This window comes from Scomber scombrus, chromosome 14, assembly GCF_963691925.1.
Source record: "Scomber scombrus chromosome 14, fScoSco1.1, whole genome shotgun sequence".
Taxonomy (NCBI): Eukaryota; Metazoa; Chordata; class Actinopteri; order Scombriformes; family Scombridae; genus Scomber; species Scomber scombrus.
In genome coordinates this window covers 1,785,420-1,808,864 of record NC_084983.1, presented here as the reverse complement: position 1 = coordinate 1,808,864, position 23,445 = coordinate 1,785,420, and the positions used below count along the sequence as shown (strand labels likewise).

The 23,445-nt window shown below is 40.3% G+C and overlaps 4 protein-coding genes across 8 annotated transcripts; 3 read left to right on the top strand and 1 right to left on the bottom strand.

The window, feature by feature from the left end:
- Positions 1 to 815: 815 nt before the first annotated feature.
- On the top strand, positions 816 to 4,269 carry LOC133994064 (heat shock cognate 71 kDa protein-like). Of its 5 annotated transcripts, none has more exons than XM_062433244.1 (9): positions 816 to 1,020; positions 1,215 to 1,420; positions 1,504 to 1,656; positions 1,736 to 2,291; positions 2,466 to 2,668; positions 2,864 to 3,062; positions 3,159 to 3,391; positions 4,048 to 4,129; positions 4,184 to 4,269. In XM_062433244.1, exons 1-9 carry the CDS (start codon positions 816 to 818, stop codon positions 4,267 to 4,269), a joined length of 1,923 nt encoding a protein of 640 aa, XP_062289228.1. The 5 variants fall into 5 exon arrangements, with proteins under 5 accessions (XP_062289228.1, XP_062289229.1, XP_062289227.1 ...); XM_062433245.1 differs by having other exon boundaries at positions 4,048 to 4,147; positions 4,211 to 4,269; XM_062433243.1 differs by having other exon boundaries at positions 4,048 to 4,147.
- Positions 4,270 to 5,766: 1,497 nt separating this feature from the next.
- LOC133993874 (histone H2A) lies at positions 5,767 to 6,598 on the bottom strand. The gene has a single exon (XM_062432984.1). It carries the CDS (start codon positions 6,539 to 6,541, stop codon positions 6,155 to 6,157), a length of 387 nt encoding a protein of 128 aa, XP_062288968.1. The 5' UTR covers positions 6,542 to 6,598; the 3' UTR covers positions 5,767 to 6,154.
- Positions 6,599 to 6,837: 239 nt separating this feature from the next.
- Positions 6,838 to 7,992, top strand: LOC133993719 (histone H2B 3). The gene has a single exon (XM_062432750.1). It carries the CDS (start codon positions 6,872 to 6,874, stop codon positions 7,250 to 7,252), a length of 381 nt encoding a protein of 126 aa, XP_062288734.1. The 5' UTR covers positions 6,838 to 6,871; the 3' UTR covers positions 7,253 to 7,992.
- A 3,415-nt stretch (positions 7,993 to 11,407) lies between these two features.
- On the top strand, positions 11,408 to 20,155 carry si:ch73-261i21.5 (zona pellucida-like domain-containing protein 1). The gene is made up of 10 exons (XM_062433569.1): positions 11,408 to 11,501; positions 12,695 to 12,921; positions 13,075 to 13,259; positions 15,656 to 15,728; positions 16,533 to 16,630; positions 16,839 to 16,919; positions 17,145 to 17,316; positions 17,703 to 17,820; positions 18,016 to 18,036; positions 19,998 to 20,155. The coding sequence occupies exons 1-10, from the start codon at positions 11,408 to 11,410 to the stop codon at positions 20,153 to 20,155; spliced, it is 1,227 nt and encodes a 408-aa protein (XP_062289553.1).
- Positions 20,156 to 23,445: the final 3,290 nt, after the last annotated feature.

The following is a 23,445-nucleotide window of genomic DNA, read 5'->3' as shown; positions in this document are numbered from 1 at the left end:
CTTTCTTATGTAGTGTTTATGTTCATGTCCTTATCACAGTATTGAATTTAAAAGTAGATCTTTGCTATGTAAGATTTTCATACCTGCAATGGCATTACTTTTGAGAGTACTAGGCTCAGGGTGTCAGTCTTACCAAAGTATGTACCTGCTCATAGATGCGGGAGCAGCTGGATACTGTCAGACTGTCAGTAACAGGCAGTGTTGGGGTGGGGCCTGTCTCACCCAGATGGTCCAGAGATCAGCAGCTTGACTAGCACTTTTCAGCCTGATGCTGCAAAACGTGGTGTGGTGCCAGATCCTGCAGGGTGCGCCATCCTGCAGCTGTACAACAAATACAGTGTATTAAAAGTATTCAGCAAACAAATGCAGAATATGTGATGCATGTAGAATGAATTATCTATGTAACTTTTTAAAACAGTTGCCCAGACTCATTCCCTACATTTTTTTCAGTTCAGACTATATTTTGTTTGTGTATCTTAACATGACTGCTGCCCACTGACACATGATCTGTGGAAGACATTTGTTTATCCTGTGAAAATCTACACCTGAAAGCTGGCACAGGCCATCACAGTTAGAGAGGAAGAAAATGCAGGCTCTCTAAAATTATAAATTATAAAGTATTTAACAATGACACTCCTACTATAATAATGTTCATACTGATATTGATATTTGACACATTGTAAGATTAAGATATGATTAAACCTAAAACTATCTGATTAACATATGCAGACAGTACAGGCCTGTTTATGTTGGTGATTATTGCCCCCTGCTGGAATAATATTAATTTAGAATTGTTTTACTTTCTCAGAGAAATCATGTCAAAGGGACCAGCAGTTGGTATTGATCTCGGGACCACCTACTCCTGTGTTGGTGTGTTCCAGCATGGCAAAGTTGAAATTATTGCCAACGACCAGGGCAACAGGACCACACCCAGCTATGTGGCCTTCACAGATTCTGAGAGGCTGATCGGAGACGCAGCCAAGAACCAGGTTGCCATGAACCCCTGCAACACAGTATTTGGTAAGGTTACAACAACATGTCATGTGATATTTGTCATGAATATTCATTTATCCACATGGTCTTATGCTGTCTCTGGCAGTCATCTGACAGAAAAAATGAATTTGTGTCACATGTTATTATGATGGGAAAATGAACTTGGACCTGAACAAACAGCAGTTACAAATATTTATTTTGTCCTTTCCTGGTGATTGCAGATGCTAAACGTTTGATTGGCAGACGATTTGAGGACACAGTAGTTCAGTCTGACATGAAGCACTGGCCATTCAATGTAATCAGTGATAGTGGGCGCCCCAAAGTGGAAGTTGAATACAAAGGCGAAACCAAAACCTTTTACCCAGAGGAGATCTCCTCCATGGTGTTGACAAAGATGAAGGAGATTGCTGAAGCTTACCTCGGGAAGGTAAGTTCACTTAACAACATTTTGACTAACTACAGAATTATACAGTACAATGTACTTAAAACTCCTCTTTTCATGTTTTTTAGTCTGTGTCCAACGCTGTTATCACTGTACCAGCATACTTCAATGACTCACAACGTCAAGCAACCAAGGATTCTGGAACTATCTCTGGTCTAAATGTGTTGAGAATAATTAATGAGCCCACTGCAGCAGCTATTGCTTATGGCCTGGACAAGAAGGTGAGATGCAAGTCAGTCGTGGTTGTATCATATTTTAAACCCACCAGTACAACTGTGCTCAAACCTTTCTTGTTTCCAGGTTGGAGCTGAGAGGAACGTGCTGATCTTTGATCTGGGTGGTGGCACCTTCGACGTGTCCATTTTGACCATTGAGGATGGTATCTTTGAGGTCAAGTCCACTGCTGGTGATACTCATCTTGGTGGAGAAGATTTCGACAACCGCATGGTCAACCACTTCATCGCAGAGTTCAAGCGCAAGTACAAGAAGGACATCAGCGACAACAAGAGAGCTGTCCGTCGTCTGCGCACCGCCTGTGAGAGGGCAAAGCGCACCCTGTCTTCCAGCACCCAGGCCAGCATCGAAATCGACTCTCTGTATGAGGGAGTTGACTTCTACACCTCCATCACCAGGGCTCGCTTTGAGGAGCTCAACGCTGACCTCTTCCGTGGCACCCTCGACCCAGTAGAGAAGTCACTCCGTGATGCCAAGATGGACAAGGGGCAGATCCATGACATCGTCTTGGTCGGTGGCTCCACCCGTATCCCAAAGATCCAGAAGCTGCTTCAGGACTTCTTCAACGGCAAGGAGCTCAACAAGAGCATCAACCCCGATGAGGCTGTCGCCTACGGAGCTGGTAGGTGTTTAGTTTCTCAACCAAGCATATCTCCCTGCTAGATATAATTTTTTACTGAGAATGCTTTTTTGTTAAATGGCTAAAATTACAAATGTCCACTGTCTGTCCCATTCAAAGTCTAGCCCTTTGAATGAGAAAGTGTGTCCAAACTTTTGACTGCTACTGTATTTACAGCTGTGCAGGCTGCCATCCTGTGTGGTGACAAGTCTGAGAATGTCCAGGACTTGCTGCTTCTGGACGTCACCCCTCTGTCCCTGGGTATCGAGACAGCTGGAGGTGTCATGACTGTCCTGATCAAGCGTAACACCACCATTCCTACCAAGCAGACCCAGACCTTCACCACCTACTCTGACAACCAGCCTGGTGTGCTTATCCAGGTACGGGCAACATCATTTATACCCACCTCCTAATGTATCACAGTGATGAAGTTTATTCCAGCCATTCGTAGTTTCCACCAGAGGTCGCAAGACCGAAGATGGCCCTGACCTTCCTTGGATGTCTGAGCGATATCAAGTTAGCAGACCTGTAGATGCACAGTGCAAAAATGTTCTAACACTACTTTCTTCCAACAGGTTTATGAAGGTGAGCGTGCCATGACAAAGGACAACAACCTGCTGGGAAAGTTCGAGCTGACAGGCATCCCTCCTGCTCCTCGTGGCGTTCCCCAGATCGAGGTGACATTTGATATCGATGCCAACGGTATCATGAATGTCTCTGCTGTTGACAAGAGCACTGGCAAGGAGAACAAGATCACCATCACCAATGACAAGGGTATGAAAATGAATAAAAAATGCTGCTCAACTCAAACACAGCAACAGTTTTATTGAAACAGATGACTAAATACTAATTTCGTCGTTTTTATGATAGGTCGTCTCAGCAAGGAGGATATTGAACGCATGGTTCAGGAAGCCGAGAATTACAAGGCAGAGGATGACGTCCAGCGCGACAAGGTGTCTGCTAAGAACGGCCTGGAGTCTTATGCTTTCAACATGAAGTCCACAGTGGAGGACGAGAAGCTCGCTGGCAAAATCAGTGACGACGACAAGCAGAAGATTTTGGACAAGTGCAACGAGGTTATCAGCTGGCTCGACAAGAACCAGGTAAGAATTAATGTTCTATGAAAGCAGTTTATTTATAGAGAAAAGTATGATTAGCATGTTTCCCTTCCACTTTCCTGTTATTAAACATATGTATTGGTGGTCCGTGCATAAATACGTTTCTGTGAAAGAGGATTTTGTTGATTTGTTGCCAGTATTTGCTTTAAAATGCAGTCATTAACTTAATTTCTTCAATCACTGAACTGGTTTACTGTTGTTAAGTGTAAGTATATAATTAAGCAAGACATAAGCACACATAAGCACTACAGATTGTATTTACATCTGACTGTCTGTGACAGAGATCTGATTATAGTAAAAGTAAGACATCCATAGATGATCCAGCAGATGTGATCACATTCAGACTGCAGTATGAGGGTGTGTTATCACACTCCTTTACATTACATACAGTCTGATTTGTATTTCCAAATATTAGTAGGTTTGGGGTATTGTAGGATTACACATCAGCTAAACAATAGGGATATTTCATTCATGTCATCAGAGAATGATGATTTAATTTGTAAACATTATGGTTTCATCTGGCTGTATTATCCTCACCTGTGTTGCAACACTAACAGATGAAAATGAATTTATATAACATTTAAACTGTCAAATAATTCCTACAGAATATGAAAATACATGATTTAATTTCTTTGTACTAGACTGCAGAGAAGGATGAATATGAGCATCAGCAACATGAGCTGGAGAAGGTGTGCAACCCCATCATCACCAAACTGTACCAGAGTACTGGTGGCATGCCTGGTGGGATGCCAGGTGGGATGCCTGGTGGGATGCCAGGTGGGATGCCAGGCGGCTTCCCTGGAGCTGGCGGAGCTCCTGGCGGCGGAGGATCCTCCGGACCAACCATCGAGGAAGTGGATTAATCACTTTGTTTGTGGCCCCTTCATATCCCTGAATAATAACCCAGCATGAACATTTCCAGAGACTTAACATTTAATATAAACACTGTACGTGTGTTCTATGTCAAGTCTGAACCCAGAATAATAAATCATATCTGAACCATGAATCGTGGCAAAGTCTCCTGCTTTCTTGAGCTCATGTTGTGAACACACATAGATGTCAGATGGATTTTAGTTCACTGTGAACATCTTTGGATCAGGAAAAAACATTTTGAGGTGATACGTGTTCAGAATTTGAATCTAGAAATGTGAATATTTTACTGTAGTATCTATGAGTTTAAATCTTGCTGCAGTATCACATGACTGAGGTTCTTGGCAACAACATATTCATAAATAAACTAAAGAAACATACAGCATACTCTATCAGTATCATACTGTTTCACAACAAATGATCTATTTTTGCATCTCATATTTACATACAGAATTACCATTAACACATATCACCACAATGTATCTACTAGTAAGTGAATAACTTTTAACTACAGAATGTATGAGTGATTCACTTATTTTCTATAATAACATTTTAAATTGAGGTTAATAACTTGATGAATTAGTGGATATGTGAATGAGCTTTCTTTACTGCAGAGGTCAGCAAAGAGAGACTGCTGCAACAAATCCAAAGGGATGAAAAGTGTCTTCTGGTATTGCATTTCCCATCAGCACTGAGGGCTGTGCTCTCTTAACTATGAAGCATGAATATGTATCGTGTCTACCTTTCATTGTCAAAATATTGTGTTTATACAGTACCCACTTTAAAGCTCTGAGCCTCATTAAAGTTTTAGTATTTTCATCTACAGGTTTTGGTTTGTCTCAAATTTGAGAAAGGCAAAACAAAGTTAAAATGTGCATGAATATGTAGAGAATTAACAGTGTTGACACTATCACACCCTAGAGGAGCTAGTGAAGAACTATACCAGCACAATACAATGTTTTATGTCATTGGAGAGCAATAAAACATGCAGACACAGGAATTCATTATTTGTTTAGACTGAGGTGACCAAACCACAGTTTAGTTTTAAAATCACGATCCGAATTTCAGACAGTCCTTGTGGAGAAAGGTAAACAAAACAAAAACTCCATCAACTAGCCTGTATAAATCACCATTTAGCCCATATGAAGTGCAGTTAGGGTTATTTTAAAACGAGCTCTACCAGTTTCCAAAGGGCTCCTGACATCTGCTGTAGCTGTCAAACAGAATTGGAATCACAATTAAGGTCAAAAATTATACGACACAAATCTCTAACATCAGTGAAACATTGCACATTGTAAATGAAAGCGCATTCCTCCTCATACAGATTAACTGAATCTGCAAGTGTAAAAATAAGATTAGCTGTTAGTTAAATACTAAACAGCACCACTCCAAATCCCAGACAGGCCGATCATGTGCCTCTGTGCAGTCTATGATCTCACAAAAACCCACTGCCAAACCCCCGGATGTCAACAACACAAATACAGACTGGATGTATTCGCGCTGTGCCAGGAGGCAGCTGCGCATTTATTGAAACAACATAACATAAATACACAAATTTTTGCACGTTAGCAGCGAAAAATAAAATAACCCCCTCCCTCTAGAATTGGTCCGTATTGAGAAGTGATCTTATTTTATCCACGGCCTTCATCATCTCCAGCCTTCAGATAGCGCCTCCATTTTCCAGAGCCAAGAATACAACAGTGGCGACGGAGCAGTCTATGAATAGTCCCGATGAGAAGCGAATGTTTTCATTGTAGAAACAGCAACACCAAACACGGTCCCCTAATTGTTTATCCAAAAAAATGAACACTGGTATGAAAAAGTGGCTGGCTTTGAGGTGAGCCTTTTGTCCCGGATGTTTGAAGGCCTGCAGTCTTTTTACTTGCTCTTGGCCGGTTTCTCCGTCTTCTTGGGCAGCAGCACAGCCTGGATGTTGGGCAGCACTCCTCCCTGCGCGATGGTCACTCCTCCAAGCAGCTTGTTCAGCTCCTCGTCGTTGCGCACAGCCAGCTGCAGGTGCCGGGGGATGATCCTGGTCTTCTTGTTGTCTCTGGCTGCGTTTCCTGCCAGCTCCAGGATCTCAGCGGTCAGATACTCCAGCACGGCCGCCAGATACACCGGGGCCCCGGCCCCGACGCGCTCTGCATAGTTACCTTTGCGCAGTAGCCTGTGGACTCGACCCACCGGGAACTGGAGTCCGGCCCTGGAGGAACGGGACTTGGCCTTAGCTCTGGCTTTGCCTCCGGTTTTCCCTCTGCCAGACATGATCGTTAAATATGAGTTTGAGATAAAGGCAACAGTGCACGAACTGTGTACGAACACGCTTGGAGCTTTACGTAATGTACGTGAGCGTAAAGGAATATAAAGCGCACGGTCTTCTCCGATTGGTCGGATGAAACTGAAACGCACGAACCAATGGCGCACCGCGTCTTCCAGTAATGACTGTCCTCTGGTGGACGGTGCTCCAATCACAGAGAAGGAATGGCACACACTCATTTGCACAGCCACGTTATAAATACGGGACCAATGATGGGTCGGTATGCTGAGCAGTGTGTCTTCTTGCTCTCTCACTGACGTTTGCACGAAAGCAAAAGAATGCCTGATCCTGCGAAATCAGCCCCTGCGCCTAAGAAGGGCTCCAAAAAGGCCGTGACCAAAACCCAGAAGAAAGGAGACAAAAAGCGTCGCAAGACCAGAAAAGAAAGCTACGCCATTTACGTGTACAAGGTGTTGAAGCAGGTGCACCCAGACACTGGGATCTCCTCCAAGGCCATGGGCATCATGAACTCGTTTGTCAACGACATCTTCGAGCGCATCGCAGGAGAAGCGTCTCGCCTGGCGCACTACAACAAACGCTCCACCATCACCTCCAGGGAGATTCAGACCGCTGTCCGCCTGCTACTGCCCGGTGAGCTGGCCAAACACGCCGTGTCCGAGGGCACCAAGGCCGTCACCAAGTACACCAGCTCCAAATAGAGGCGGACAGAGGTTTGGCACAGGGGAGCAACAGTCACTAAATCACCACCAAGACGATTCTTAAACCCCCCCTCCACTGTGTCGGCTGTTAGTGTTTTTGCACCATTGCCTGGTTTTTGGAGGAGATTGAATGCCAATGTAACCCAGGACTTATGTTGAATGTCTCCAGATTCATTGGAACTGTAGCCTGCCATTTTGTTTTAACAGTGTTTGGTTATTTTTCAGCTGTGACATTTTTAACTAATAATTTAATAAATTCAGAAGGAATATAAGTCGGTGTTCTTAAACTGTGGAAGTCTGCTTTGCACAATTTTTAATACAGATTTGTATACATGCACCTTAACATATCCACTAAAGACCCCCAATTGTATGTGATGGCACAACGGAAGCCAATATTGTGAGATTAAAGCTGTGACTTATTATCAGTGAGTATTTACTGTTTACCTGTGGTCGATGATGGATCATGTTTTTCATTAATTAGTGACAGTAGGTGGAAAACGTGCTTGGAAGAGCTGGGATAGGGCGACACCACATGGCAGCTGGAGAGATCAGTTAATATCTCACTTTCACTCAGTTATTGCAGAGCTGGTACTCTGAGCTGTTTGCCAATTAAACTCAAATCCCAGCAGTGAATCTGGACTCAAATAACCTCAGCAGCTCCTGTTGACTGGGAGCTGAAGGTTCTATTTTCTGTAAACATCTTTCAAACTTAATGGGAATAAAAATGACAATTAACTAAATGAGTTGTGGAATTGAATACGTATTCTAACATACTGACCTTTACTGGGTTAAACATTTCAATCTGAACATTAGTGTTCAATGCATTTTATTTTATAACTTAATCATGTTTTGTTCTTACATTGACATCTGCAGAGGAAAAAGTGATATGCATGAAATAATATGGTAGCCTAACACTTTATATTAAGGTACACACAATTGTATGTTACTAAGCAACAAGTGAGGATTGAATCAGGAACTACCTGCTAGTTGGTAAATCATTAAGTTTTTTCCTCCTAATGGAGCACTAAATATGAGTTATTTATTGATATGAGCTACTTATCCATTTATCAATTACCAGGTAGCTCCGGATTCATTCCTCACTTGTTCCTTAGTAACTACACAGCAACCACGTCCCATCTAGTCACTCAACACTCAGTCTTTTGAGAGTATCACTGAACTCATGACACAACACCAACAAGTTCTAAGTCATCAAGCATGAAAAAAGTCCAAGGTCCACATACACAGGACGCTCCATAAATACAACATATCACGAAAACTGCACATAAATCAATACAGACACCAGCCATGTAAAGAGTGAAGTTACTCCATTAAATGACAGGGGCAAAGTAGCACTGTCTTGCAAAGACTTCAGTTTGACTTTAAAAACAATCATTGGATAAGAAGTAGCAAGTGTTCCAGCTGATTGTTCAGCTCCTTCAGATCAGCTGATGATGTCACAACCTATAAACTGTCAGCAGCAACAGGTTGCAACAAGACAGAAACCAAACAATATGCCAATATGACATAGCCATCAGTGTACTGAATGTGTCACTATGTAAAATATGTGGACACAAAAACAGGTACACCTTAACAATGATGCAATTCAATGAAGTAGCCAATACATCCAAAATCACAAGAATATTCTCATTAGTTTTTTACATTGTATCATCACTAAGCTCATATATCTTCTGTATGTTTATGGGAATCTGTGGGTTTTAACATCTTGGTTCACATTCTACAGTTAAGAACATTTTTAGGCTATGTTTAAATTCAGCACCTGTTAAACCAACACAATAAATGAACAACAGATAATGTATTTCTCATTCAAAATGTAATTCCTGTGTTGACAAAGGCTTTGAAATAGTAATTAGTTTATTAAACTAGTAAAAAAGAATAGGTAATGATTTATTTACAGGTCCAACAAAGTTCTGAGACTAATTCAAGTTTATTTAGTTATAAGCATTATTTGCATTCAACAGACACGAGCTATATGATTGAGGACGTGGGTGGCATTAATTGAAGGCTAATCAACATAAGGAGAGTGGCATCTTTGCGATATCATGCAGATCTTGTTACTGCAGTGTAAGAAATGAGCAGCTTCAATCAGGAATTCACTGGATATTAAGGGATGTTTTGTTTTTGGATGGGGGGAAAAAAAACCTTAACTTCTTCCGTCCATACAGTCAATGAATAACACATACTTAGGCAGGTTCAGTATGCAGAAAAAACTCTTTTCTACATCACAATAATGTCGCTTTTCAAAAATGGATCAAATGTTGCAACAGAAAAGTTTGGATTGTTTTACAGCTACAAACATTGAGAGCGATATGAGGTATGAATGTAGCAGCTGCTCCCGTTTTGAGTGAGCCAAACATGATTCACGAGAAAGGAATTTCACATGACATATAAACATCCACCTTAACATGATTTCACCCCATAAGCTTCAGCAGCCAGGACTAAGAAAAAGCAGGTCTAGGAGGTTACAGGTGGCTAATAACCCACTCAGATACACATATGGTGGCTGAATGGGGAAAAGGGCATACGGAACACCTACTGAATGCTAAGCTTCATGTAAGCTCATCTCCAGTCTATTGTTCAGATGTGGTCTGAGGGTTCCTGGAGGGGATATGGGGGGATTCGTGGTTCAGGTGACAGTTGTAGGTTTTGTTTGGCAGGGTGTGCCTCACTCTCCAAATCACACATAGTGTGCAGGAGACCTAATTTCTTGACAAAGGTTGCTCGCCCCCGGCAAAAGTGAGGGGATGTGAAAAAAACCCCATCAATGTAGTGGAGCAGAATTCATAACGTGGGCTTTGACATAAAACAATTAAGTTATGTAACATAAAACAGTTTAGTTATGTAACATCATCAGGAGAAGTTAGTTTTTGCTGACATATGTTTTTGATTTGTTTTTATCAGTTTCCTATGGATGATGTTCTGTATTGTATGTGTATACAGGTGATGATATTGATCAAAATTCTATTTTATCGTGTCTTTGAGCAATTTAGTTCAGAAATATATAAATAATGCTCATCTCCCTCTTTATTGATAGATAATAGTTATTCCAAAAGAAGAAATAAAAGGAGAGCAATTTAAAATATCAAGATTTTGTGTTAACCCAACTGTTTTTCTTAATATTGAATCCATCTGTAGAGATGTGACTGAGACCATATCAGGACACTTAGTTTAAAAATAGAAAAAAACTAATAGCAGTTGACGTCACTGCTAAAATGACAAGTTAAATTTATAGCTACTTGACATAATGTTTCCATTACAGTAAAGATGCTCCATATAGGTTCACCTATTGTTCCATGTTTGTCAGATGATCCGGTTGCATGCGGCCTTACCTTTCCCTTTCTTCTCAGTGGCTTCCTGTGAAAGCTGGAAAGGAGGCCAGTATAAATGGCTGAGAAGTCATGAAGGTACAAGCAAAGACAGAAAAGACAGACTGAGGGAAAGAGGTGTGGCTATCCACACAAGGTAACAACTTTTCTAAACTTTCTAAGTGATATTTCACAATGTGCAAGATTGTTTTTTTTTATTGTTTACAAGATAAGATGATTGTGTTTTGTTTGCCAGCTCTAACAGTAATTGGAATTTGATGGATTACACTGTGATGCCTTTAAAGTCTGCACTGCTGTTGACTACTATCACTATATTTTAGTTTCCTCATCTTAAAAACAACATTTCTGACCAAACATGAAGAATACTGTTTTCACTGAAGGCACACCAGGCTCCTCTGGTGTGCCTTCAGATGATCACTATTTATAATATACAGATGAATAATTAGACGCTCCAGGTTTTTGAGACATTTGGTTAATCTTTAATCACTTGTAAAAGTCATTCAAGTAACTGCAGCTGCTATATTTACTCATCAGACTGAGTCATCTTATGTTTGAGGACTGGCTTAAGGATATATGCAAACATTGCCAATTTATTGTTAGTGTATACATTTCCTATACATTATATCAGTTTGACTTGCTCATGTTTTTAAATCAAGCACTTCTACAATTCTGGCATAATCAATAACAGAGTTTGACGTCAAATTTGTACATGTCTTTGCCCTGTTGTGCTCTTTAACATGATACTTTGTGCTGTAGTGAACAGATCATATGCATTACTGCATTTCTTTGTCTCACCAGCAGTTTGAGGACAATGTGGCTGACTCTTCTTATTCATCAACTTGCCTTGATCCTTCTGGCCCAAGCTCAGAATGCCTGCAATGGACACTCCACATTCAGAAGTCCAGGTCAGTGACACCAGCTGTGCTCCCAACTTTTCACCCCCCCCCCCCCTCTGCTCTGACTCTTAATATGAGGATTCAGCAGTTTCTTAATCCTTTATCAGGCACTGATTGAAATAATTGGAAATTCAAAAATTCAACCCTAGAGAGTAACTGGGGGATACTACATGACTCTTTTGATTTTGTGACTTAAAAAAAAAAAAAAAAAATGTTTATGTTGCAAATCAAGGTCAATGGAGTTACCATATATGGTTCCTCACCGGTCTAGGGTAAAATATTTACCCTAGGATTTTTTAGTCTACAAAAATCCACATGGTTCTAAAACCTCACAGAGAGGCATGGAGAGGCTATTTTGGATGTTTACGGAAGTTGTCAAATGTAGTTATCCGCCACATAAAGATTTAAAAATCAAGGGAATGTCCTCCAAAATGTTCTTTTTAGTATGAAATTATGTATTTTTGTTACCATTTCTCTTCTGCATTTCTCTCCTATCACTTACATAAGGGACACATTAGGAAGGAATCTTTAAATAGCCAGTATGAACAACAAGCTGTCTAGTTCACTGGTTTCTCTTTCTGAATTTCATTTTTGTAAAACAGTGTAACACTGGTATAATTGGTTTCTGCATTTTTAACATTAATATTATAAGTATTAGAAAAACTGTTTAAATGTTCATATGGGCAATTCACTATTGTTTTAAGACTTCTTTGTGAACATCCCCTTTAACAATGTTTTCATATCATGACATAATCAACTGAGAACAAATATAATCGCCTTATATTCAAGCACTTATGCAAATGTAAAGTATGAAACGGCTTTTACAAATAAAAATACAAATGTCATTAAAGGGGAACTCGACTCCATTCAGTGTTGCATGTCTGTAAAGTTGGAGAACTCCACGTCACACAGTTAATAAAACGGAATGGTCCAGTGGAACCAGCAGAAAGCAGATATCCTGATTTATAGTCACGAAAAGTCAAGCTGCAAAAATGGTGGATCCAACATTTTCTCACAATTTCTTCAGACTCTTCCTGCCCACTTTTTTCAAACCCCACCCCTTTTTTATTAAGTCTAGAGGCCAATATGAGAATGTGTCAACTCCCTAATCTCACCACAAACTGAATATGTTTAAAATCTGAACAGTCTGCTCCTCAGAAACAAATGAAGTCATGCTCAGTGTCCTAACTCTGGTCTCACAGCAAACTCAGACATCGAAGTCCTCTGTGGCTCTCAGAGGATGGAAATGCAGATCCTCTTGTGTCCCATCTACTTCAATGGATACAACGAGTCGCTGCTGTCTCTCAACTCACAACACTCCAAACATGAATGTAAAGGAACTCCTGATTGGTCAGCAAACCCGCCTGTTGTCAAATTCAACTTCTCCATCACAGAGGAAGCCATCAATGCCTGTTCCAGCACGATGAAAGTAAGTTATTGAAGCCTGATGCAGCTACAATAGATGTTGTCACATGAGGGGTTCATCTGAAATCAGAGTCAAATTTCTCTAAAATAAATCTATTGATATTTACTCAACTTAATCTCTTGATTTGAAGATAGAACTGATCCCTTTTCCTCAAAGGTCACTCAAGAGGTGGGAACCGGAGTGTTTGCTGACTTCTCCAGCGTCCAGCACATCAACATCTCAGGCATGGTCTGCTCAAAGGACCCCAGTGATGGAGCCATCACCTATCACCAGGAGGTGATGTACAAGTTTTCCTGCCGCTACCCACTGCAGTACCTGGTCAACAATACTGAGATGAGCGTGTAAGTGGCCCTCACAGTGAAAAAGTGCCAGAATGACTGTTATCAGTGAGCCTCTGAGGATTCTTGCTCTCAGACAGGAGATTTTGCTGCTTCTAGAGAAAGACGATATCTAATATGCTGAACATTTGGTTTGATCAAGAGGGTTCAATTTAACTTCCATAATTGTGCTACAGCTTTGAGCAATACATTTCAGACTTGGGCATTTTATTCCTTTCCTTGTTTGGTCAGACAACACTTTAACAGTTTATTATGTGAACCACCTGACAGGCACCAGATCCAGTCAGTCCCTGTGGGAGGCTCAGATGCTCCATTAGTGGGCCCCACCTCACCTTGCATGTCTCAGGGCAATGCATTTGCCAGGTGTACAAAACAAGACCCCAACCCAATAGTGGTTCAGATGATGTGGGAGAAGTATAGCAGAGCGGACGTCAACCTGTTTGCTTTGGAAAACTCAACACACTGTCCACTGTGGTTGTCATGGAACCAACCAGTCCATTGGAGCAGGATTCTCTGGCAACCCTAACCCTGGCCAGACTGCCTCCTTTATGCCTTTTGATTATAATACCCATGCTGATACTACACAGAATTAACATGTGCAACTGTACAGTGCTGCTCATGGCTCCATACAGGCCAGGTAGGATATGGTTTTGTGTGATCTGTCGGCTTCTCCATGAACTGTCTTGGCCTTTCCCAATGAGACAGGACCTTCTGTCACAGTTGGGGAGGCACATTTGGCATTCTCACTTAGATTGCCTTCAGCTACATGTTTGGCCCCTGAAGGTCCAGCCTTGCTACTGAGTTCTTGCGAACAGGTTGTGATCCTGACCATAATCAGTGCTCATGCATCCTTGACTATCTAAGCAGAGGCTCTCAAATTGGGTTGTTGATAACATATTTTAAACATACATGCTCAAGAGCCTCCAGGTCCGCCCCAGTGGGATGTCATTCAAACCAGCAGTGTATCCACTTCTTGGGCCACCTTGACATGTGTTCCATTGAGTGACATCTGTGTGGCAGCACGTTTGCCTACTTCTATAGACTTAACGGAGTTCACTGTCACTTGGACTCTTGATGAGAGGACTCTACAGGAGATGACTGCTGGGTGCCAGGCCCATTTAATCAGTCTGCTTGCATTACTCAGGTCAAATGTGTGACTTTGTTTTTATTATGTCTCAACCTCCTGTACATGGGTCAATGACGTATAAGGATTTTCAACAACTCAATTTTAAATAATAAAAACAAGCATATCTAATGCAGTAGTTCAAACATTCAGAATGTTGTGTACCTGACAATTCATATTACAATTTGAAAGTGATTTTAGTGGGTTTTTCAAGATTAATTGGCACTGGCCTGAAAAAAAAGTCATTTGGTGCGACCATGATTCATCTTGAAATATCTTATCTAAATAAAAGACCATCATTTACAAAGATTTAAAAAAAAATTCAAATACTTTGTTTCCAAACACTTTATATTACTGAAAACGTGTGAAGCATCTTAAGTAAATTAATTTATTTCAAGATGAATCGTGGTCGCACCACATCTCTTTTTAAGGCCAGTGCCAATTAATCTTGAAAAACCCACTAAAATCACTTAATTTCAAATGTATAATATGGATCTTCAGGTACACAACATTCTGAATGTTTGAACTACTGCATTAGATATGTTTGTTTTTTTATTATTCTACAATTGAGTTGTTCTAAATCCTTATACGTCATTGACCCACATGCATGTGATAGATATCCAGGTATCTGACTGGCAGACTGGCAGTTATTCAGAATTCATGAAACTGTAGTTATATCCATAACTGGTTTTCCATATAAAACTGATGGGTCATTATGGAGATATTATTTTAACCATTTTAAGAATGATGATGCCTTAGATGTACTGTGGGTTTTATGGTGTGCTGTCACTTGATTATGTGAGTTTTTAATGGTAGGTTTTAGCACATTTAATATTTTAAATATAAGTTATGTATTATATTACGTTTATTATGTGTTCTGTGTTTCACCTGGCTGCAAGGAATGTTTTAGAAATCCTTTTACACTGGACCATCTGTTTGCAAATCCCTGATGATAGCTTGAATTCTACATTTCAAAAGTGAATTCAACTAATCACAATATGATGACTATAATTTAATGATCATATTAAAACCTGCTTGTGTAAAGCATTTTGAGCAGTTAACTGTGAATGAATGACCCTCAGCTTGACTATATGTAAGAAAGGAAGTATCATATTTGGTTATGCTTCATGGTGTCTCGTTTCAACAGGGTAAGAATCTCACCTTGGTGTGTTGTTCCCTCGTGTATCAAATGAATGATGACCTGGTTCTTGTCAACTTGGGTTTTTCCCATAACGATTTCCAGCTGCTGACGTTTTCCCCCCCCCCCCCCCAACAGGTCTGGGGTCAGTCTGGCAGTCAAAGACAATAACGGCAGTTTTGTCAGCACACTGAGCCTGCGCCTTTTCTCGGTAAGAAGGGAGATGTCAGCAAAAGATCAACAGTGTTTAGGACCAAAGTGGCACCATCTCATCTCTCAGATGTTTTTACACATTTCTTTGAAATCACTCCAGAGCTTTGTTGTTACAGATTTCAGTTAATCCACAATCACCCAAAATCTTCATTGGTACAAAAAACTATTAAGTAACGAACTATAGCAAACATTGTCATCTGGACTGCATGGCACAAAGACACAAACTGTAAGACTCGGTATCAGGTGTCTATTTCTGTCAAAATGGCATTTTGTTTAGAATATATTTTACAGTTTGAATTAATTATCACTGTTTCGGTTCATCTTTAAGCCAAGTTATTTTGTTCTAAATAAACCTAAATCTTTTCTTTGTATCTCAACTACATTTAGTGTTTTGGCCTCCGGTACATTGCCCGACTTCAGAATGTCTGAAAACGAGTCCTCTTCAAATAACCATGGTTATTATTTTCAGGCATGAAATGATATTTCTCTCACACACATAAACAATTCTGATGACTAAACAGAAAGAAAAAATAACCTTAAAAACCAAGAAATGGCTATTTCAAAAAGAATTGATTAGATGACAGTAGCTCAGTTGGCTGAGACTCTTGATATCAATGTTGGCTTGCAGGATTTAAAACTTGAATCTTTACTACAGTGCATGTCATATTCAATCTTTAAACTGGTTAATGATGAACATGACATACAGTAATGCTTGGCTCTGTCTGATGCACAGTAAACATACAGGTGCAGCATGTCATCTTTAAGCATCATCTTCTCTTCTCTTCTGTTATTCTATCTCAAGGATCATGGATACTCCTCCATTCTGCGGATTCCTCAAGGAGGCCTGGAGCTAAAGACAAGGGTCTTTGTAGAAGTGAAGGCATCTAATCTCACCAACAGGTATTTCACACTTTTAACAACTGAGGTTGAGTTATGCTGCTCGTATATCTTTATTGATTTTACATGTTAAATGTTTTTTTTATCCCTGCTTGAATATTACAGTAGGTGTTTGGTACATTTTCTACCTTCAGTCCCAACACATCAAATCTCACCTGAACATTGGAAATAGGATTATCTCTCTCTCTGACACCAAAACTTTGTGTTGCAGATTCAATGTTGTCCTGGACCGATGTTACGCAACAACCTCACCTCTCCACGTCAGCACCGCATCTTATGATCTCTTTGTTGGGTGAGTTATCAGCCTCCAGATATGAAAAGTGAAACAACATGACTAAGTTAATTTACAGACTTTTGACACAGAGTTAATGTTTGGAAATGAAGTTACCCAAACCTTTAAAAGTCACATTGTTAATCTGTGAACCGGGGGCTAAAGTGAATGAAATGGTATCCTGACTGTTGATCAGAATCTTTGAATTTGTGACTGGTCAAAAAAATAGCATCTGTTCTCTTCAAGTTGTAACCAGGATGACCAGACAATAATGGGAGTCAACGGAGAGCAGCAGGAAGCTCGCTTCTCCTTCGAAACTTTCCGCTTCATTGAACACACAGATGATGGTCACTCCACCTACTACGTTCACTGTGCCACCAGGCTCTGTGTGACATCCTTCTGCCCCAGCCTCATTCAGGTCAGACTCCGCCTCAAGGTGCAACACCACACATCACAAATGTGGCCCTATCGCCAGACCAGGACTTTTTTTTTTATGTTCAATGACGACGTTTTAAACTCACTCACTAACTACAACATTTGGGCATGGCAGCTACAGTGTGGTCAAAGTTAGGGAGAGGTTTTGGTCATGGTAAATAAACTATAGTGAAGGTGTGGTTGAGGTTAGGCAACATAACCACTTGGTTGGGCTCCCTATATATTTCCAAGGAAAGTGGTGAAGGCAATTAGGAATGTTCTTTATCTCTATAACCACCTTTCAAATTCTCCATTACACCGAAACAGCTTAGGTTACTTCTGCTTGAAAACTGCTCTAACCAAAATCACAATCATTTAATTGACCTGCAGAACTGCACCACCAACACCAACTCAAGGAGGCGCCGCAGTGTCAGTGACAGCCAGGACACCACAGTGAGTGACATGGCCACTGTCAGTTCAGGCCCCATCACTATCCGGCTAGACAAAGGTGAGAAAGGTCAGAAATCTGAGATACTCAAGCATTCAGTATTACATCAGTTTATTCTAATGCGCAGCATGAAGATAATGAAGCCACAGTAACACATGTTTTGAATCATACCTGTCACATGTCAATAGTGCATGACATTTCTGGAGGTTTCTATTAGTCAAAATTGAACTAAAGGTGTCTATTGCTCTCTCACAGGGCATCTGACAGTACCTGGAGGTAAGCACACACTAATTACAACACAAGTTCATTTCTTGTATTTTTGATCAAGCAAAACAGATGGCAAGAACATTGGGCAACAATGCCAACTGGTTTCTCTGATCAGACACTGTAGACACAAGTGGAACAAGTAGAAAGATGAGTTACTAAAAGGTTTCTAGGGAATACATGTAGTAAAGTGAAATGTGTCCAAAGTGAAGGGCCAGATGAACAGTGCTCACCTGCTAAAAAGAAACAGGGGCCCCTTTTTGCAGCAGGCCCTTGGAAGGGAAGTAGCAGGTGAGCCAGAGAACAGAGGAGATCATCATTCTCTGTGGGCTTGGTGAGGTTAAGCTCTGTCAGCTTTTCTACTTGCGATTTACGAGATTGGATTTCCTGGTGTACGGTTTGTTGTCCAGGACTGCATCACTGCTTTCTGCCACTGTCGTGTTCCTGCTGATTTTTTTCTGGTTGTCTCATGTTCTTGTCCAAAAGAGAGGGTACACTAGAGCCCAAAGTCAAAAGATGGATTGGTATACGGGGTCGCACAAATACAGGTGTTGTATCAGACTTTTGTGGTAAGCAGGACCTTAAGCCCAAAGTGAATCCTTCTGTCATTTTTAGCACAACAAAGGAAAAATTGTTAATACCAGTTCTGAATGGCCACACTCAAACCCGTTTGTTAAGGAAATGCATGACTGGGACATGCCAGTTTTAATAGCTGTCCATTCTGAGCAGCTATAAAGATTTTTGCCTTAGGCCGTTGTGTTGATTCAGGGCTTTTAAACCAAACGAATCACAAGTGTAATCTGACACAAGTATAAGGCTCAAACACAACATAACCTTATGACTTATGGGGAGGGGTTGATGAAATAGGGGTTTAAAGAACTGAAATCTCTGCTGGACCTGGGTTTACTCAGGTAAACAGAAAGGAGAGGAGTGAGGGGGCAGCCACAAATCTGCTCCCTCCTGTTTTCTCAGCACTACAGTGCCCTCAAAACTAACAGTCACTTACCATTTATAACCCAGAACACACTTCCCAGCCTTCTCCCTGTCTGCTCAGTATTGGTCCTTTTTAAGGGAGACTCTCATCCTTGGCAGGCTAATTAGTAACCATCCTCAGGTGTTCTCCTTCCAAGACCTCAGGAGCTGACAGTGGTAAAACTGCTGCATGACCACTATTACCAGCTGGCATCAATGATTAGAGGAGGTTGACCAATGCTTGATAATGAGCTAATACTTAGAATCAGGTGTATTAGAGTGGGGAGATACCTAAACATGCAGGGCAGTAGCTCTGCAGGAGCAGGGTTGGAGACCACTGATATAGGGATTGCTGCTCAACACTCACTCACTTGTCATATTTACTTTTGAGGCGGAGATGTTCACTTTGAACACTGGCACTGACAATGATTTGCTGTTTGGTTTCATCCCTGAAACAGTTGAAGTCAGGCGGTTGCATGAGAGAACAAAGGGAATCATATTTAGCAGCTGATTTTAAGTTTTTTTTTTTATTTTTTTTTTTACCACTGACACTTGTGAAAAAGTAGTAAAAACTGTTGTTTAAACCCACTTTCAGATTTGCAAAACCTTAATTTTGCTTATGTTAACAGAAAAAGGCAGTTGCAATCATGTCAGTTTTTCATAAGTGTAAGTGGTAAAAACAAATATGGAGAAGCAGCTGTCAAATATAATTATTTATGTTTCAATTTATTCTCTCAGGAAGCTGCCTGTATTTGACTGTGTCACTGTCAAACCCAACAGCCAATCACAGGTCATGGTTATTATTCATACCATAGTAGTTACCAGAAATGAATGGACAAGTTGATTATGTTGTCTGTGTACTCCAGTGTGTATGATCAGTGATCCAGTTGTCTTGGCAGTTCAAAACATATATGTTGTATATAAATATTTCCATTCTAGTTATCAGTATAAACTCTAATGCTTTTACATGATCTAATACTTAATGTCATTTTTCTTCCCAGGTGCTCAGAAGACTAATGCGGACAGTACCGTGCTGGCTGTTTCAGTCGTGGCAGCCATTGTTGGAGCTCTCTGCTTTTCTCTGGTGGCTTTCATTGTTTACCACTTTCACTACTCCAACAACAGTTTCAACAACAAAAGTCTCTTCACACAAGAGTGACAGAAGGTCAAGACAGCTTGCAAAGGCTCTGTCCTGTGTCATTTACTCATTCAGTTTGTTTATGATACCATGGAAGCATTGTGATGAAGCATTTTTGCAGATGTTATATATAATGCAGGTTCATTGAAACAAGTGTTTCCAATAAAACGTTCATGTAACCTGGAAGAAGAACAGAGGTAACATATATATATTTATAGTGTTATGTGCATGCTTCAGTGGTTCAGTTAACAGCACTAAACATGCACATGCACTGTACAGTTTAACCCTTGCACACTGCTGCAGGTGTATGTATTCCTTTTATAATGTAATATTTGGTATGGGAATTAAGGGCTGTGATTATTTGTGTTATCAAAGCAAATAGGCAGGTATCTCACATTCAGGGATTTTTTTATATACTTTTGTAATTAATAAAGCTTCAGGAGTTTAAAAAAAAAATTAAATTGTATCTCTAATAAAATAACTGGTAAGGATTATGGTGATTTTTCTGGGTGTTTTTTAATAATCCTTTTACAAAAAGGATAAGGCTGCAGTCCTGTGCTTTTATATCGCTATTTTTAATAAAAGTGGATTTATTATTTTATACCAGCATTATTGGATCTCGCTCTTGCAGCTGCATTTGACATTATAATGATCTGAGAGTTTTTTTTAGTCCTTCAGTGCAGAGAACCTGCTGTACAGAATGCTGAGGATCTCTATAAAGCACACATGAAGTCAAAATCTGGAAGTAGACTTATTTACAAATCCATGATCCACAGATTGTAAAACTGACCACCAAGCCCCTTATTTAAAATGTTTTTAAAAAAGTGTCACAAACCCTCCTGTCATGTGTTTGCCTCTACTGGAAAACTGAGAGCAGTGTAACTACATTTATTCAGCTTTTGTGAAGATTTGCTCTTGATAGTTTCAGGTCAGACTTCTCAGCTTCTGTTTTTAGTAGCAGTTCATCCTTCATTTACTGGTAGTCAATCAGTGACTCATTCTTACATACTGGAGGATCCATGAACACAAACTGGGACAATATAGGTATTAACGGAATAGAGATTTCTATTGAATAATCAAATCCAAACAGATTTTTAACATTGAGAACACAGACTGTATACACTGTATAATACAGTCTGACACTTTCCACAGAAACTTTTCCTTTTCTCTGAATTTTCACTTAGTTGGATGAATCAGTGAATTGAAAAGAGATGACCTAAACCTAGAAACTTTTACACACAGTACAGACCCATATTTTAGCTTTAAGGGTGCAGATACTGTATGAAAAGGTAAAACTCTACAAAACCTAGCACCAAGTTAGCCCCCCACTGAAATGTCCCATGCAAGACTTTGTGTTGACAGGGTGGCATAAACCTCCTGATAACATATCTTACTAAGGTTATTGGAAACTGAGGATAAAGTATGAAAATTATCAAAATCGCACACAAATTAACTATTATATTAGGACAGCAATGGAGGAATATATTGATGTGTGTGAAATACATCTCTAATATATCTAATGACTGCAAATGTATCTGCTAATTATTTCTGGAGCAAAGTGAACCACTGAGAACCCACAGATGATGAACTATTCATATAAAGGGGTCGGGTACCTCTAAGGAACAGCTGCACTTCAATGGGACGGTTTGTCGGTAAAAACTTGATCGTGGGTTTTGTGTCTGCTTCCCTCCACCAACACCAAAGTAAAGTCAGATTATCATGTTAATACATCAAATTAAAAACAAAAAAAGGTTTTTTTTATTAACAGTTTAGAAACACAACATTGTTTGCATCTCCCATTCCTGACTTTTTGTTTTCATCCCCCCCCCCAAAATGATCCAGAGTGCTGCACACACCGAAGCACACAGCTGACACAAAGTCCTGATCCAAATCCCCCCACCCCTCCTCCTGCCCCGGTGGGAAAATAATAGCCCCGAACATCTTAGCGAGAATCTGCACCACAGGGTAAGTGGAGGTAAAGAGCAGTGACCAACACTAACACGCCACCTCTTCTACAACGTTTAGCAGCTTATGAGTCTTTGAAAACATGGAGTATGGAACACATTCAAGCACTTTTCAAAGGATTGAATTGGCATCAGTAGAAAAAAAAAACTAACTCATGAATTACAACTAGTTCATTCAGCCGGGTCAGAGGAGTGGTGAACGATGAAATGTGAAAACTTGGTTTTTAAATGTTTAAACACCACGATTTGGCAGCTGGGTTTTTATAATTCATTCTCAGCGTGCATCTCCAACACTACCTGCCAGATGTTGCACCTGAGCATTTGCTGCTTCTTTGCACTGTAGGGAACAGTAACAATGTTTCCATTAAGTCATTAGAAAGAAACTGTAAATGCTGGTGGTGTGGTATTTACACTTCAGCAGGTTTATAAAGTTTGGGGGATCATCAGTTCCATCAAGTAAACATACCAGAAAAAGAAGTGAAAGTGGTTCCACTTTCCAAACTTTTACATAAGATGTAAGATATCAGTTATTAGTAGAGTTTAGTCTTTCTAATCTGACAGTCACTGTTGAGTTACTGCTACTCTGTAACTGCAGTATGACATAGCAAATTGTACCATGCCACAGCATCAATAGTTACAATGTAGACAGATTTATAGTTGCTTTGATTCACCAGATTAAAGAAGCTTTTCATTCAAATCAACTGTACTTCTGTTTAAGTTTTCAATATTCAGAATGTATGTGTACACTTATTGTCCAATGGCCAAATTCATTTTCAAATGGAGCAACAAAAAAAAAAAATCTTCCAAAGGGCCCTAAATCAGCTCCAAAGCCACCAAACCCCCAACAGGTTGTGCACTTACTCAGCAGCTATGAATTCAGTAAAGAATGCAGGCAACCTGAAAACAACACACTGTTGTCAAAGATTCAGATACATGAATTGTTCATGAATGAGTATAAGAGCACTCCTCTTTTTATCAAGTGTTCCTTTAGCTATTTCAGTGCAGCCGAACACTGCTCACACCTCTCTGTATCAGCACTGACGTCGTCATATGTTGTAGGAGGGAAGTGATTTTGTCTTGACCCAGCATCTATCATGGCATAGACACAGTCTCTGCTTTCTATTTGATAAACTGCTTCTTCTCAGTGTATAACAGTCCATTAAAGACAGAAGGGGAGATGGACAGCACAGGAAGTGAAGGAGGAGAGGTGTGTGTATGTGTGTTAAGGGGGGGGGGGGCAAGATGAGTGGTCTCCAATCCTTATCCAATCAGCTTCCAGCAGTTCAACAAACAGGGGCATAAAGACAAAAAAAAAAAAAAAGGGGAAAAAAACAACAGATAAAAGAG